The sequence below is a fragment of the Corvus kubaryi genome, unplaced genomic scaffold (genome assembly GCF_017639235.1).
Source record: "Corvus kubaryi isolate FWS band 111438036 unplaced genomic scaffold, C.kubaryi_AGA036_p1.0 37385, whole genome shotgun sequence".
NCBI lineage: Eukaryota > Metazoa > Chordata > Aves > Passeriformes > Corvidae > Corvus > Corvus kubaryi.
This window is the reverse complement of record NW_024581127.1, coordinates 15,153,491-15,171,991: the sequence shown is the minus strand read 5'-3', so window position 1 is coordinate 15,171,991 and position 18,501 is coordinate 15,153,491. Positions and strand designations below refer to the sequence as shown.

Below are 18,501 nucleotides of genomic sequence, written 5' to 3'. Positions count from 1 at the left end.
GTTATGATGTATTTTCTAACTTTCACTATAACCTCAATTATTCTGCATTGTAATGTAGCTATAAATATATACTTCACAAAATACAGAATGCAATTTTCAGGAGCTTCTGATGCTCTAGGAGTAGAATTTCAAGTCATATTATGTTATGTAAATGCTAAAAACCCACCACTTACATTAACTAAAGAAACACAATATCACTAATTTTTAAATTTTACAGTATCAACACTTTGGATGATTGGAATTTCCAATGCCAGGTATCCAGATTTCAAAGAACCCAAGAGAAGATGGCTTAGAAAAATCTTGAGAACCATTATAAAAGTAATCTTTTCTAAACACAACTGCAATAACATTTCAGTTTTCTAGGACTAGAGGCAGGTAGGCTTCATTCTGCTGGAAACTTGACAAATTCAGCCTTTCTAAATTTACTGTGGGAAGAAAATGAATAATTAGACCTTAAAACAATGACTGGTCCAGGACTGCCCATTCCCCATTTTTCACTTTCATTCAGGGTAATTGCTGGAGGAAAATTTCACATTCATGAGCTAGGAATACAAGACATTTCTGATTATCTAATATCACTGAGTCATAGAATAATCAGGGTTGAAAGGGACCTTAGTGCTGATCTCCTTCAACCTCCCCTGCCATGGGCAGGGAGATCTTCCACTAGATTAGGTTCCTCAAGGCCCCATCCTGTGTCTATGTGTGCATATCTACAGATTACATTAGAAAAGGAAGATTAAAGTGCAGCACCTACCTGGTCCATTAAGGAAGTCTTTAATTTGCACAGTGATAAGAGGAGGTGGAATACCACTTTTAGCATCTACCTCTCCTGCTACTGTCTGCAACCAAATCTTGCAATAATCCAGAGCTTCTGGTAGAGTCTTCCCAGGATCTGCAGATGATAATCATCATAGTCATTAATTATATTCCAGGAATATGATACATAACAAAATGCTACTACAAAATTGATTAGACAAAATTAAAAAGTTTTAAATGTAATATGGTAAATATTATACCTAATATGACTGGTTTACATAGCATTTGTGCCTACAGACAGATGCATGTGTAGAATAATGCATGCACACATGGGCAAGAGGGCAAAGCTCTAATTATACAAAATTTAGAAAACATGCAAAAATACCAAGTAAAATACGAGTAAAATACATCAATAAAATGACTATAAATAGCACACAATTTTAGCTTTAATTAATGATTAAGTAATGATACTTAAGGACTCCTTACAAGAGAATCTGGGCCCAAAACCTGCTACTAGATTGTATTGTCATTGCTCGGTAGAGAAAATAATACTGGAAAGGTAAATTATAAAGGCAAAAAGACCAGAATGCTGTGAGAGCTCAGGAACAGAGCATGACAACAGTGCAGTTGTATCATTCCCTTTGGACCTTCACTCAGTAGCTAATCAGTAGCTCTTCTTGGGTACCACCTTTAATTGTGTTCCTTTGATCCCTCTGTAATACTACAACAGTACATTAAAATTAAATCCATCCAAGTGCTATTCTTGTCTTCATTTTCCATGTATCACACATAGCAAAACCAGCAGTGTAAAAAGGCTTTTTAATCTTTAGGGACTCATGACCTTCAGTATGAGCGTTCTCAATTCTGGCCTTACGGTCTTAAATTATAAATAATCAATCATTGTTTATTATCGAGTCTGCTATGTTAATTATTGAATGTCTGTCTCATCCTTAACAACTTAAGGAGATTTTCTTGAAGCTATTCTCTCCTTTTCAGTCAATTCAAAACTGCTATAATTGCTTTGAGTTTTACTGAATTAATTCCTTTCAGGAGTAGGATTTACATACTCACTGTTATAGTCAACATATGGTATTGTGGTATCACAGTCATATGTGGACTGGGTATATAAAGTCAGCTTTGGAATTTGTGTTTCTTGACCTTATCATGTGATTCATATAAAACTTGGCACATATGAACCCTTATGTGATTTCAAAGAACCTACTGAAACCAATTGATCATGACTTTAGATCTATATGGAAAAGATCAAAAGTTAGCACATTCTTTTGTTTTTATTTGATCAATTTTCAGGCAATGACTTTATAGCAGTATTTGTACTGTATGGCATATACATTACAGCCTTTTCTTTCCTCTGTTCCTGCTACACATTTGTAAAGTCAGCTCTCAACAGTTATTTAAGAGCTGTCACTGCATACAACAGATTTGTATATTTTCCATGAGAATTTCCACATTTTTATGATTCTTTTTCTTTTAATTACAATAGCCAGAGTTATGTGGCACACTCCGTTTTCTATAGTAACTGTTTTAGGGAATATCTTGTTGCATCTGGCATTTGTTAGTATACTGAAAATACTACTACTACTACTACTGCTACTACTACTACTATTACTACTACTGTTGCTCATCATCATCATCATCCTCTTTACCACCAAGGTACACATTTTTTCCAAAACACAGATTTATAGCTGTTCTGAACAAGGATGTTATCTCTGTCCTGGATCTATAAAATAACATCTTGTTTTGTGCTGGTAGATCATCATAAACAACTAACATTCTAATGTTTTTTAGACTACATACTGTAAAGCATTGTAAAAATGACTGAATACTGCTCAATGAACATCACTGAATTGATTAAATTCATCTCTAAATTACTGTTCCTCTGTAAGTATCAATATAAACATTTAGGTGTACCAATATGGCACAAAACATTGCAATATGCCATTATTTTGTCTCATCTATGGAATATATCATCACATACTGTATATAGCAACCTATATCTTCCACCAGCTTTTCAGAAAATCCACTAAATTTAGTCGAACATTTCTGTTGTAAAATATACTTACAGGTAGTCTTATTATCCTAAGATGTGTTTACATTATAAAATACCTAATAATTATTTCAAAGTTGTAGCTCTTTCAAGCTGAAAATATCTCTGATGAAAAGAACTTACATAGCAGAAAATCCCTGCATGACATATTACATTAACTATACAAACTGCCCTCAGGTCACTGGGAACTGCAGCACTTAAACACAGAACCAAAAAAATGAAGCAACCATGCGACTCTCAAGAGATTGTTTTGCTCTGTCATGTCTCCAAGGAGCGCAGCATTGTCATCTCTTCATCACCTGGGGCACTGCAGGACTGGGATATGTGAACAATGATAAGGACTCCAAAATGTACGTATTAGGAACACAACACAAAGAAACCTCAATGCACAAAATTAGCCCAAGTCCAACAAAATATATTACTTTTAACCCAGCACCGATCTTACTGAGTTCAAGCATTTTTTAAGTTCAAGTGAAACTGAGCTAATTCTGGAAGCAGGGGTATTGCACTGACAGTTTTGCATCAGAGGTAAATGCATCAAAGGGCCATGCAAAGAGCCAGCTTGAGTGCTTCCAAGTCCATGGCATAGAGTTAATCTGGAACCTGCATAACAGACTTGGCTGTCCAGCCAAAAATGCCAGTTTTAAGTTTTTATGTAATGATAAGAAAGCTAAAATCCAGAGGTTTCAAAATTGACTATGCTTGTGTATATCAAAATCTTGAGGGGAGTTCCAAATAAAATGTATACATCAAAGATCAAACAACCAAAAGATGTGTATCCCTATTAAAATATCTTCAAAGGTAGAAAATAGCACATTCATTTTCATAAGATCAAGAATCAGAAAAGGAATAAACCAATATCAGTCAATCAATCCCTATGCCAAAAGCACAGGAAACAGAGAAGCGATTGAATGAAAAAAAGGAATTTTAGAATGAAAAGTGAGGAATTCATGATGAGGAGAGCTACTAGAAAAAGGACTTGTCTCTCAAGGAAATGATGGAAGCATTCAGAATGTTTAAAAATACACTTGACAGAACACTATAAAATATACAATTGGGAACAATTACGCATCAGCAGGGAACTGGTCTGAATAATGTATTATAATAGGTCATTTCCATTTCCATTTTCTATGATTCTCCCAAAAATCAACACTTAAATTTGCAGTTATTTGTATAAAGAAAATGCTGGAGAAAACCCAGGGGATGCATATATAAGTAAAAGGAGAGGCTAGAATTACTCCACAGCAAGCCAAGAGAGAGAAAAGAAAGGATTGAGAAGCGAGGAGCAGTGAAGAAAGCCAGAAATTTTATCCTCTACACCATGTGAAAAATTTGTCTGTGGCAGCAAAAGAAAAATGGCGAGACAACTATCAGAGATCGACAAGACTTTAAATTACATGACTGTAATTTAAAATCTGTAAGATTGAGAAGCTGAAGCTTTCAATAGATCCACATTTACCTTCCTCCCTCTCCTCTAAAAAAAAAAAATTCTCTGGCTATTTTTGAATTCATGCAAACATCCAAATCCACTTTTAGCCTTGCTGAGATCCAGACCTCAGCTCCAAACCTCAGTTTATGAGATATCTTCCTGAACTCGATTTGAATTTGCAAGCTTTTGATTTCACTGCTATCTCCTTGGTCTTCTGTTAACAGAAGTTAGCAAATCCCACACTTCTGAGGAAAACAGGGAGTAAGAGGAAAGGAAACAAGGAAGGCAGGAGAAATTTTGCATCTTGAAGATTTTCATTCTCCAAAACGTGTCTTTGTTCCTCTTTGTAGCTGACAGCCAGGCCAGCTCAGAGGGCATAGTGGGAGGCTTTAATGATGGGGGGGAGCACAGGGACCCAGAGCCCCCCGTCAGCCCCAGGTAGGGGACAGGGCTAACCAAGTGTGTGTGCGGGACAGCAGCTTGGCCTGCTCTGCTGGAACGCTACCCAGCCCAAACGAGCGCTGCAATGTGCTTTTATTTCAATGGATGAATCATATTTTGGTCTGCAGTCAATTTGAAAAGCCAGTATGATGCTGCAATCATGTCTGCATTTGAAACTCTGAAGTGGAATGTTTGGTCTTGTTTTCAAAACGGTTTCCACTGGAATTTAAAGAACACAAGTGGAAAAACATTTCTGCTAGCGTACTCACAAGTGCTGTGTCAGGAAGTTCAAAAATGAGCACTTACAGTAACCTGAGGAATGCGCATTCCCAGGCCAATTTGGCTTTATGGGTGGGGGCTGCACCGTTCCCCCCGCCATCCATGACTGCAGATGTAGTGGACAATAAATATACTCAGAGTCGAACAGGTGACACTCCAGCAGAACTCCCTCAATGCTATACTAGGAAACAGCCTTAAATCCTCTCTCTGCCATGTAGGAAGCACAGGCTGACAGAGAGGCAGTGAATCAGACTTCCCACCAGAGCCAGCCAGTGCTGCTCTTCATGCAAAAGCCTGGAAAAGGCTTTCCATTAGATCAGAGGTTACATGTGGTCTTAGCTACTGCATCTGCTCTTCATGGACCCCCTGCCATCAAAGGCGTGGGTGTCAAATAAAACAAAATAAAATAAAAATCAAAAGTAATTCTGGATGGCCTCACAGTGACTGTTTTTTGCAAATGAGTTCTTGGCGGAAGTTGAAGAAATTCCATGCATAACAGATATTTACTGAGAAATTTCTCTCCCTTGAAACAACCAAGCACCACAACCTCCTCTTTGAAAGTAAACAAACAAACAAATAGAAAAAAGATTTTTCAAGAATGCCCAGAGCACAGTGGTCAGGAAATGAGGCAATTTTGTATCTGGATTACATTACCTGAAACAAAGCAAATAAAGATTTAAAAAAAAATATTTATAAAAGCAGCTTATGAGATTACATTAAAAACAATTGCACCCACTTTTATTTAAGTAAAAATGGCCAAAACTCTGTTTGCAAAAACTAACAGCTAGCAGATGCCTTTTTGTTAAATATAGGATGAGCACTTAATAAAAAAAGGGCCATTTTACAGTATCTTTCAATCTATTTTTACAGAATCTCACAAGTAAACTCAAAGAGCAACTAGTCTTTCTAGTGCCACTTCCTAAGGATTTCAAATGTATTTGATTAATTTATTTACTTTGATTTCAATTTCCTGTACCTTGCAGTAGCGTAATTGCAATCAAGCTGCACAATTACAAAACACAAATGAAGCAGTTTAGCACAACTATAATAACACTGAGCTAACACTTCAACAACCTAGTAAGTCTCCTGCTTCTACAAACTGACTTGCCACTGGACTTGGTTGTAGAGAAGACTGAGGAGGCACAACCACTCAGTCTTTAGCACCCTGGCAGGCAAATGCTCCCACATCCAGACACTGGTTTGATGGAAATGTGCTGCTACTAACTGCTAATTAATAAACTAAGAATACTTAACTTTTAAATAGCCTATTTCCTCCTATCTAATTCTTAAATTCTTATTTCTTCTGTGTTTCAGAAATTAAGCTAAAAATAAATTACAACTAGTGACAGAGGAGCCAAGTTCTATGGATGAAATTTGTTGTATCGGCCACTGTACAATGCTCTGTGTCACAAAGGGAGTGATAGTTTAATGTGCAAGATTGTGAATTTTATGCTCTATTCAAAACTAATAACAAAACCCTTGTCCTAAATAAAATACATATGGCTTCATAACAGTATAAAATCTTCATTTCTACACAATGTTCAAAGCAGTAAACCATCATGAAGCAGTAACCCTTAATTCTGTCACCAGCCAAGGACTATTATTCTCTTTAAAAATCATGTTGGTACAGTTTTAAAGGATAATTTCCCTGTTTTATAAAAAGGTTCATAAAACAGACTGTCATCAAATTACCTGTTAGAAGCACTTCTAAAGTCTAGACAAACTTCGTTGACTTACAGCTAAACAACACATTTCTTAGAAGTACACTATTGGGAGGTGAGGGATGAAAAGCACAGCTAGATCCAGACTACTACCAGGTTTTCTTCACCCTGAAGTTTTTTTGTGGAACTAATGTCAACCAAAAAGTAAGACCTTCCTAATTTCACAACAGAATTTTGTATTTGTTTCTGCCTTGCAAAAAATTGAGAGTTGTTTCAGAACTGTAGATTTTTTTTCTTTTAGGAAAGCTGTAAGAAATGGCACAGTATTTCACAAGAGATGAATCTACAGCTGTTGAACTAACATTATTGAAGTTTTCAGAATTTCACACGAACATTGATACAAGCAATTTTTCCAAATGTTTTAAAACATTCCTAAAATACTCTTATGCAGTGTATATGGTGTAGAATGCATAGAATACATAGAATGATTTTAAATGGGAGAGATTTTATTAGCATGTTTTGAAGGTAATGTAAATATTTCATATATACCTTAACTACTATTAGTAGTAATTACATATTAGTCTAAGTAATGAGAAAACACCCCTGTAGGATTACCAACAAAACTTTATAACAATGTATTTTTACTTTTGTTCAGACCAGTCTCAATCTTTAGGTTGTGATCAAAATTTCCAATGTTATAGGCCTGAATTTTTTAGATGCTGCTGTGCCGTTGCCTATCTCCATCACACAATGGAAAGTACACAATATTTTCATTAGGTCTATGACTTGGTTGGTTGTTTTTTTGTTTTGTTTTCAAGGGGGAATATGCTCCCTCAGTTCTTAAAATCCAGTTAAAATATATCTTTTCTATTTAGCTTGTGTTCTCTTCCCATTCTATGTTAGATAATAGAGAGTCAGTTGCATACATATGTGTACACACAAGAGCAGTCTTCTAGAGAGGCTAAGTGGAAATATGGTTTAGCAACATTAACTGTAAATGAAACATCATTTATGTCTTCTTCCTACTCTCCAGTCCTTACAGAGGAGATACACAGAGAAAAACAGGAATATAGTGCATGAGTACTGTACAGAAGGAGAGAATCTAACTTGGTTCTTTCAAATAAACTTTATATTGCTCTTCACATGGATGATACATCTCTTTCAGACAAAACTGTCAGCAAATAGTCACAATATCAAAAAAAGTTGGTGTGAGTGATGAAATCAACCACAGCAGCACAAAAATTGCCACAAATAGCTCCTTATTCTGTATTATATGATATGCAATATATAGAGTGTTTGTAATATGTACACACATACACACACACACACATATATAACACATATAGTTCATGGCTATTTTCCCTCTAATACATGTTAGAAATTAAAAATAGAAATTCCCCAAACTAACATGTTACTACAGCAGTATGACAACATTAATCCTAAATGATGCAATTACCAGCACAGCAGGTCTTCCTAAACAAGAGGCAGTAAAAACTTTATACTACCTATCTTGCTGAGTGAATTAGTGTGTAACTTGAAGTGTGGCTTAATTTTATTAACTTATTAATATATTTAGGATGGTATTTTTAGGCACTAGAACGTTGGCACCCACCTCTCAAACTCTTTTGAAAAGAGCACTACTGCTTTGGCAGCAAGCGCAAGTTTCTGCGTGATACACAAGGAAGGTACTTATTACTGTGCACAAAGACAGCAGGATGAGACCAGAAATTCTGCCTTCACATAATGTCCAAGTCCTGCCTTCACAGTTTTTTACATTTGCCTGACATGGAGACATAAAGCCAAAGAAAAGGGTAAGACCCATGTATGGCTTATCTTTGGTCTTCCAATTGAGCAACCCATGGAGACTGAGGAGCTCTCAGGCTGTATATTCCTACTATCTTTATTATTTAGACTTCTTACCATGCTTCTGTGCTCTCTGATCCACTTTCAATTTATAAGAAGACTTTATTACAGCTTGTGTTTTCTGGAATTGCTGCTATAGACATGAAGACGGCGAAAGACTTCAAGAGTTAATTGTAGAAGCAGCATGGACAGAACTTTGGCCAGTTCATTGGTCGTGGCAGCTTATACCAAGGACACACTTGAATACCTCAGACATCAGAAACTGCATCTTTCCAAAGCACTAACTTCATGAAGATGTGATCTTAGACCTACTCCAAGCTGCCTTCAAGCTTTGCTTTGTGAATTCTCTTCACATTAATTGCTGCAATGACCACATTTTACATAGTATTTAACAAATACACATAAGAATCTGGAGTAAATCAAATTCATGACACAGATGTGTTTTGCAAGGCAGGACAGAACAGGAACAGCAGAGAAAGATGAAAACAGAAGAAGGATTTAAAAAATGTAGCAGAGAACAAATTTCCCTGTTTTAAGTATCATCTCTTCCACTCAATACCTCATCTTCCTCACTGTTCAATCCCTCTTAAAAGTTCCACTACAATTCAGATTTCTGAGAACAGTTAAGATTGCATTCTTAGTCTTTTGCATAAGCACATTATTTTAATGCTAATTTTCTAAAGATACAATCTAATTCAGCAAAGATGTGGTAACGTTGCACAGAAAAGCATACTATTTTCACAACTGCAGTGCTGGGAGTACTATCAAGGAAAAACTAGCAATACTACAGCTCTCATTCAGAGAACAATTTGAAACCCCATATCATGCTGGCTGTATGTTCACCTGGATCTCTGCATACTCATTTTTACTTTTTTGGGGCAACACTCCATAATGATGTATCTCATGAAATCATTATACCCAGTACTGACTGCTAGTCTAATTGCAATCATTTGATTTATCTATTCAGCGGTACAGATAAGGCAGAAAAAGAGTATTTCAGAATATTTTCTACTGAACAGCTATTTGGACATCTCTCATTATAAGCTTTGCATATGGAATTTAAAAAAATAAAGGGCATTTATTAAGTGATGGAATTTCCTGCAAAACCCTATTGCTCAGATGAATGAAAACTTAAAATACATGACATCACTTGATGCCATTTGAAAGATCACTTTATTTTTTTTACAGCTTATGTCCAAAAAACCAGGTGCTTCCACAGTGTTTATCTTGACATTTTATCAGTAGTCTAGTATAGGAAAATACTGTGACATTCAGTCATAAAAAATGCTCTGTATGAAGTTACTTTTCAACTTACAACTTCCTTAGAACTTACAACTCTTACTTCCTTAGAAAACTTTGAGAAGTTACAGCAATGCAACAATCCCTGTCACAGTCTGGTAATGAGAAAGCAATACTAAAAAACAGGAAGAACTGGTTGCTAAAAGGTTAGATCTTAATTCCAAACATTTTACACACCTAACTTGATTCATCTGTGAGGTATAATCCTAAAAATACGTATATTTAACGATTGATATTTAAAGATGGCCTGAAGTTCTCTCAGCTGTTTTCCACCACCCTTTGTAACTTTGAGACGTGCAATCATTTTCACAGTTATAACCAGGACTGAATGTTAAATGCTCTTACCTGTACATTTGTAGTCTGAGGCGACTCCTTTAAGGCCCGCATCGAACACTGATATTTCTACTTTTTGCTTTCTGTGGTGGCAGCTGAGGAGCACAGAGGGCTGTGATACAACCAGGTAGAGAAATGGCTGTAGCTCAATGTCCCCAGTTCCTCTGCGCCCAGGCTGCCGTACAATAGTTATACCCAGGGCTTGTCGAGCAGATGACCTTGTGGAAGCGTGCAGACTTTCCAGTGACAAAAGTCCCGTTTTTCTCCCAGCAGACAGGGGAACGTTACTGTTCAAAAGATCGTCTGCTGTGACAGAGGAGATGCATGGCTGACTGGGCTTCTTGGTATCATGGCTGCTGCCTGAGACTGTTTCTGGAAGGTTCAGGGAGCTTTTACTTATCTTCTCACCATCTTTCTGATCTTGCACTGATTTTGATTTAGGTGAGGCAGTGCACGAGTAAGTCATCAGTGAGATTCGACTTGCTGTAACAAAAATGTCAAAGGGAATGAAGTTGAGATTCTTCACAATGGAAGACTGGCGGGAAGGACGAGCAATGCGGTGCTGGCTGGTACCACTGTGCTGCTCAATCTGAATGATTCTGATCTTAACGCTGTCGCTGCCAATTCCACTGTCCTGTGCCCCACTGTAACGGGAAGAAGTCTCAACTGTTCCTCCATCAGCCACATCCGTCTTCTTCTGTTCTTGTTTGGAAACCTGCAAAGGAAAATGTTATATTAACTTCTGATATCCATATCCCAGCTACTTCCATTTCAGTCACAGCAAAAAATCTCTACATAAACATGAGGTCAAAAAAGAGAATTATGAAAAAAAAAAATCTGCCGAGTTAACTTTAACAAAGTAATCACTCATAAAAACACAGCAGGTGTCTGTTCCAATGAAATGATGACTCACAGTAGCTGAAGAGCCAAAAAAATATGTGAAAGAGAAAAAAAAGAGCAAGCAGTAAGGATTTCTAGGCTTAAACAACATTTTAAAAAAATTAAACTCTTTATTTAAAAAAATCTAAAGAATTTATAAGAAATATAAGGATTAATATAAACCGTATATCTTTGAAATAATGTATTATAAATAAAAATACTAGTTAGAATTGTTTTCCAATTTTGAGCACTGATGCTCAAAATGTCACCTTTGTCACTAAAATTTTGTACTGTGATTAGATGAAATAGAACATAATATTAATCCACTACACAAATATAAAAAGACTAAATGGAAATTATAAACTTAAATGTATAAAAAGTATTTTGTAGAAAAAATATTTTTCTTAAGAGTCATGGAAATGGCAGCTGCCTTATATAAAAAACACCGAAGTTAAAGGAAACATCAGAACTATCTAAAGACTATCTCGGTGATGGGTATGAGTTCTTGGCTTACCAAGGCCACATAGGGTATTGGCTGTGACATTCACAGGGTTTCACATGAGAAATCATTGCATATAGAAATATTCCAAAAAGAAAACATACACATACACCTACAAAAAGAGTGTTCCTTCTATCACACAAAATGCAAAAGTGAAATAAAAAGTTGCAAGGCTGTTTCCAGAGACCTTATAGTCTCAGCTCAAGAGAGAGAGATATCCCAAGACAAAAAAGTACGTCAGGAAAAACCACTTTCAACACTGCTCATGAAACAAGTAGAAATCCTATCAAAAGCTTGAGGACAATGTGGGGAGCACATACTAAAATATATGGCAAAAAAAAAATCTGCAAAAATTCAATAATAATTGATGTACGACTAATTCCTCAGATTCATATGAAGGCTAGAGTCATACATTCACCCTGTATAGCTTCTACAGCGTAACTAACACTTCCATCTGTGCTGCTGCAGAAGAGTTTCTGCACCACTCTGTACAGGAGCTAACGTAAGAAATGCCCAACTCGGTTGGATCCATGACCCACCTAGCCCAGTACACTGTTTTTGATAGCACCAGGAGGAAACTCTGTTAAGAGATACCATGAACTCTGTCCACTTCCTGCAATCTGTTCCTCTCCTTCTCCCCAGGCATCCACAGCTGTTGTATGCAGGATGCCAGGGGTTCATGTTTGTGTTGTCATTTCAGTAACCATTTCTGGGCTTCTTGTCCATGAATTCATCCAGTTCCTTTCTGAACACACTGACAGTGTCTGTTCTCCACAACCTTCGGGGGCAACAAGTTTCAATTTTTTTTGAAAAAATTGCTTTAAACCATCTCCTCCTAGTGACATTGCATTCCCCCGATCTTTTGTAGTATACGAATTGTTCAGGTCCACATTTGAGCTTTATTAGTGTTGTTATGACTTTATAAACTGTGATCACAGCTCCCCTCAGCCTTCTTCTCTTCAGATGTGGAAATCCCAGCCTTTTTAGTCTCTCCTCACAAAGAAGGTGCTCTAGCACATTTAATCTTTTTAGCTTCCCTTCTCTACTTCTGTAACTTCACTATGCACTTCTTGACTACTCTACAAAGCACCCAAGAAGAGAAACCATTACAGTTCTCTGTAAAAGTGAAATGCTGCCTTCTGTCTTGTTCTCCATGTCCAACCAGATGTCCAGTATTTTGTTGGTTTTTTTTGGCTGACACTGCACACTGACACAATGATTTGATTTCTTCGTTCCAGGACCTATTTCAATAATTTCTTCTTATCTTCTGCACGCTAATGAATCTTCAAAAAGTGAAATATGAACTAGAGCAAACAGTACCTTAACTTCCTCTTTGAAAGAGAATAATGAATAAAAAAAAAAAATTATCAGCAACTTAACTATGGGAATGAAGGGCAGTGAATTACTCAATTTCTTCAAATTTCTGTGGTCTTTATGCAGCAATATATTAGATTCTATATGTACTGCAAAAATTGGGTTATGAGGGAGGTACAAAAAAGCAAGCTTTTTAGACCTTCCTTTATATTGTGCTTTATGGAACAAAGGGAACAATCCCCTCTCCTTTTCTTTAAAGGAATGAACATACTAGGAAAAGTATTACAGAGGAAATCCTAAAACAGAACCATTAACTAGCTGAGATTTTCTTTGAAAAGGTTTTCGCCAGCTCTGGTTACAATCTTTTCAGATTCACTCATGTACATATTTTTCAAATAACCAATAAAATTCTTTGCGGCTGTTTTCTATGGCAGACTCATATCACTGACTTGTAAATGTGATACCACTTTTAATGCAGCCTCTGTAAAAATAACTAGAGACCATTTTAATGAATCACTACATTGTGAGCCAAGAAATCCTCATTCCTCCTGATATCCTAGCAAAGTTAGGCTATTTACACCTCAGCCTCTCTGCCTGGTGAAAGTGCTTCACCCATATCCTGCATTGATGGTACTTTCAAAATTGGTACAGATGGTTTCATTGCTCATGTACTGAGGGCAAGCAGAAGGCAGAAAGGATGGCGCTGTGAAAAAATCTTGCCATAGAATTTCATGGAAATGCTGCCTGAAATGAAGTTGAGAGCATATGCTGCTAAACCCAGCAATTTTTAATTGCTACACAGACATTAGTTGAGTCTGATCAAAAACGTTTTCGGAAAGCATGATTCAGTGGTGAATGACACTCTTATGGTTAGTACACGGTATTCTCTTGTTCTCCTCTATGCAGCATATATTTCTGCAGCTGCATGACTTGGCCAGAAGAAATGAAAATATGGTGTCATCCACTAAATGACAACCTTCCAGGGAGAAAAACATTGCATGTGTATGACCAAGTGGAGGGAGAAATCACAGTTCTGGTTTCTGAATGGATCCTCTCTTCTCACACCTAAACAGATTCGAATTGAAGCCTAGTTCTTTTCCCTTGACTCTTTTTATAATTAAGTTAAATGTTCTGGTCTATGCAAAGCACCTCAAGTAAGGTCAGAAAGTAGCTCTGCCTCCATCCCCAGTCAGAATATAGGTTCTCTGTGCAGACTGCTGCAAGGGTGCTAATTGGTCCCAACTGCTGAGCTTCCTGTTATGTGGACATTTGACTACACAAATTTTACTGAGACCCCAAATCAATTCATGCAGGTCACTGAACCGCACTCAGAAGGCAATTTCTGCTCAGTATTAAGCAGTATGGAATATGAACCAGCACCCAAAAGGTGAAAGACACCATATCCTATTACGGTTTTCCATGCCACCCGGTTCCACAATGAAACTTTGACTTATGTATGGTCTTACCACATATATTATAAAGGTTGAAACATGTGCGTAATGATTTGCAAGACAGCTGTATGTAACACAGCCGAGTACAAAAGAAAAGTGAAGAAGTATCACTGGAACTTCTTGCATCAATTTCAGCTCAGTAAAGCATCAAGCCTTCCAACAATGTTTCACAGTTAACCTGAAGATAGGCCTAGTAATAAACTCGGGAACCATTTAGGTATTCCTCTAATGGGATAAGGAGATGAGCGGGAACGAGTCTCAGTATAACAACTCTAAAATGATTCTGTGCTGTATTACAGAATAAATGGGCCAATACTTTAAAGATGTCAAGAACAGCAATATCATCTTGCTGTTAGCAAATGTAATGGTAACATTTATCATTGGGCTGTATTATATCAATTCTCTTAGTCTTTACATAACCCATTTAAAATGAACAATAAAAGTTTTCTTTAATTAGCTACTGGTGTGCATTAACATGATCATGATTAAACCATAAAAACCAACCGTACATTACTCTGGTCCCCTATACCATGTGTTTTTAATTGTTTTAGTTGAAAATGTACTTTGAGTCCCTTTTAAGAGTTCGACCTTCTGCTTTCAGAGAATTAAATGCATATTACTATAGTGGAGAAGATAATGTTTCAGACCTCCAGGCATATATTAAACACACTGGCAGCACATTAGACAAAATGCTTTACTTATTAGATACTTCCTATTCTAAACAGTGTCATCAAAGGCTAAAAACAAAATCCGTATAAAAGCTGCACAATGCTTCCACACAGAACCTGTGCCAAAATCCCTGTACTTTCCAGCTAATGAGGAAAGGATGTGTACTCTTAACATATGAATGTAAGATTTTCCAAGCATTCACTTTAGGAAACAGGACTATTGATTCCACATGGCTTATGTTAAATGAAACTGTATTGGTAAAATAACCTTTAAGATATTTGGCATGATAACTATAATTAAACAGTATTCAAAGGAATAAAACAAAAGGGAATTTGGTTCCACAATGGCTAATTAAAATAAAATGAAAAAACACAGCATGTCATCTATCAAGATAAATTGTTATTGTTTAAGAACTATTTAAATACTGTTAAAATATACTTTTAGATAAAATCTGAAAGGACTGGAAAAATATTTGTGGTTTAAAAATTGATAGTTTGGTGAAAAAAAAAGTATAGGATGCTGAAATTTTAAGCTGAGATAATAGCTTTAAAGCTATGAGCATAACCAGATGGTACTTAAATCAGAGATATTCTACAGTTTCACTGTCAGAATAAGTTGCAATATGGAAACGTTTTCAATAGCTAGAGAAAACACATCAAGATGATAGTTTATTTCTTAGATCACTTCAGTGCGTTTTCTTGTCCTTTCACAGTTATATATCCTATCAATACTACACACCACAGAAAAGGTGTTGAAAGCTGCACTAGTAGCTGGGGAACTGTGGTTAATTCTTCCTTTTCATGTGTTGAGATAGGTAACTTGACTAGCTTAACCTCTTGAGTTCACTAGGGCATATGACACATATATCTATCAAGAGAAAGGGCATGGAAATGGCATGTCCTGTAGAACACACACACGTAAGTACATCATAAAATCAAGGATCAATAAATAGATTTGCCTTTCAACATTGGCAAGCAGTCCTATCTCAGGTCACAGCAATTTTAACCAGGTAAGTCTTATTTATTTTCCATTTTTGATCACAGTATTTAGATGGTAGAGATGTCTTCAAAGTTTTCACTCCATAAAGAGCAGAAATAAAATCATCAAGGTAAACACACAACCTAATACTTAGACCAGTAATTAACACATTTTCCATATAAAAGAGAAGTGTTTTACAACAATTGGCAGAATTGCCACATTATATTTCTTAATCCCTCTAGAATTTTCAACAATAGCAAATGTAAGCATGTGCAAATTTCACTATAAACATTTTTATGTTCTTTTTCTGGTACTTGACAGAATAACTCTTTAGTTAATAGAATAACTGTAAGCAATATGATCTTTGGAAGTGCAGCCGCTCTAGAGGAAAAGCATCTACATTTGCATATTTTTTCCAGCTTCTCATATTAATTATGGTTATATAATGACACTATTGAAGTAAAATTTCCAGTCATTTCTTTACTCTGATAAAAACCCTTCGGCCAATCATGAGCTCATGCTTCACATTACATAAGTTACGGAAAGACTCACAAGTGTGAAACCACAAAATCAAAGTGCCAATCACATCTGCTCCATCACTGTTGCATGTGACCTGGTTTTATTTCTTTTGCTAAAAAGTATTAATATTTACATGGAAATAAAAATCTTGCCTACTGGACGAAGTAAGTTACAGAAAAGGAGTATGCTCCATTTTTATTTTCTGTTGTGCTTAAACTGGAATTACAAAGATAATACTGGATAACTTCTTCCTTTGTTTTAAGTACTTCATCTACTGCATCAGAAAGTTTCCAACAGTTTAGAAATTTAGTTAATGTATCACTGTTATCTAAAGGACCTCTGTTTGCCACACTGCTCTACTGAACACTGCAACTAAAACAGTTTTATTATGTTTTGTGTATGAGTTATATGACTGAATTTAATTCTGACCATTATAAAAATTATTTTACAAATTGACATATTAATTTCACATGGAAAATATAATGAAAGACACATATACAAACATATTTGACTGCTAAATTATGTCCTCCAGTCTAATAAAGTTCCAAATTAAAACTTCAGTCCTACTACTAAATCTAGACAGGTTGCTTCTACTTGTATCAATCCAACTGCAGAAAGAGTCCTTTACAACATGAATCTAAAGCTGTCCTCCAAAAGGCAACTATTAAATCAAGCCAAAGTGAGGCAACAAAAATAGCAGAGATGTCTGAAGTAGTTTATTTCATAAAAGTCAAATGGGTTTTTTTCCTCTAAGGAGTTTTCTTTTTAAGCAGAATTTGTTGCAAAACAAATGATGCCGATTTGAAGTGTAACTGTGTATATGAGCTTCTGGATGTACAGAATTACTTCAGATGGGAATTGTATTCTTCACAATACGGCAGGAATTACATGCAAGTTGTGATGGCAAGGAGCAATACAAACTCAGTTTCTTTGTGCAATGTTTTCCCAGCTCTTCAAAAGTAAAGAGGCTACATTCCGTTAAACACTGATGCAAGTATTCATAAATCAAAGCTGTGTTAAATGTTCCAATTGTAACATGGATATGCAAGTGCTAAATCCTTTCTAACGCCAACAAAATTAATTTTTTTCATCTTAATACAAACAATATGTTTATTTTGCTACCCTATGAAGGCCAGTAAGAAACTTGCGTTCAATTTTTTTTTCTTTACAAATAAGGGCTTTCAATTTAAAAAGACCAGGATGAAATCTGGCAGTTCTTTTTTCCACAGTATTTTTTCATTAATACTTTTACTATAAGCATTAGCCTTTTTGGTGTTATTTTTCAACTTTAAATTCAAATTTTAAGTTAATATCTTTGCTTTTATACAAAAAATACTGCCTTAAAACACACATGCATATTTATTTTAGACATGGTGATGGTTTGCTCAATTTTGTATGTTCTTTTCTGATTTTTTTTGTTTGTTTTTGGTTGGTTTATTTTTGTTTTGTGTGGGGCTTCTTTTGGGGGGGGGATTGTTCTGGTTAAAGCCAAGAAACAGCATTTTCCCATGGGAGTCTGCTTGCATAATTCATTTGAACATTTTCAAAAGCAATAGTTGAAACTTTACCTTGATTTTGCACATGTACATATGGCACATACAGGACAACTGCAGGATCAGACCCAGTTAGCAGAAGTTTAGGAAAGGCAGATCCTGCCTGATCAAGCTGATCTCCTTTTATGACCAGGTAACCTGCCTAGTGAAGGCTGTTGATGTAGTCTACCTGGACTTCTGCAAGAAGACATCGAGGTGCTGGAGGGTGTCCAGAGAAGGCCAACAGAGCTGGTGAAGGGTCTAGACAGTAAATCCTACAGGGAGTGGCTGAAGGAGGTGGGTTTGTTTAGTCTGGAGAAGAAGGGGCTCAGAGGAGACCTTACTGCTCTCTACAAATGCCTAGAGGGATCGTAGCAAGGTGGGGGTCACCCTCTTCTCCCAGGCAAATAGTGAAAGTGCAAGAGAACACAGTCTCAAGCTCTGCCAGAGGAGGCTCAGTTTGGACATCAGGAAGAATTTCTCCACTGAAACTGTGCTTAAGCGTTGGAATGGGCTGCCCAGGGAAATGGTGGA

The 18,501-nt window shown here is 36.4% G+C and overlaps 1 protein-coding gene across 5 annotated transcripts in view; it reads right to left on the bottom strand.

Annotated features, from left to right (window-relative positions):
• VPS13B (vacuolar protein sorting 13 homolog B) overlaps positions 1-18,501 on the bottom strand; it is a 437,572-nt gene that overhangs the window by 107,620 nt on the left and 311,451 nt on the right. For all 5 annotated transcript variants that reach the window (XM_042036377.1, XM_042036379.1, XM_042036375.1 and 2 more), the window contains exons 34-35: positions 10,139-10,841; positions 755-892 (exon numbers count right to left, since the gene is read on the bottom strand). In XM_042036377.1, the coding sequence (XP_041892311.1) occupies positions 755-892; positions 10,139-10,841 (841 nt within the window). The remainder of the gene's footprint in view (positions 1-754; positions 893-10,138; positions 10,842-18,501) is intronic.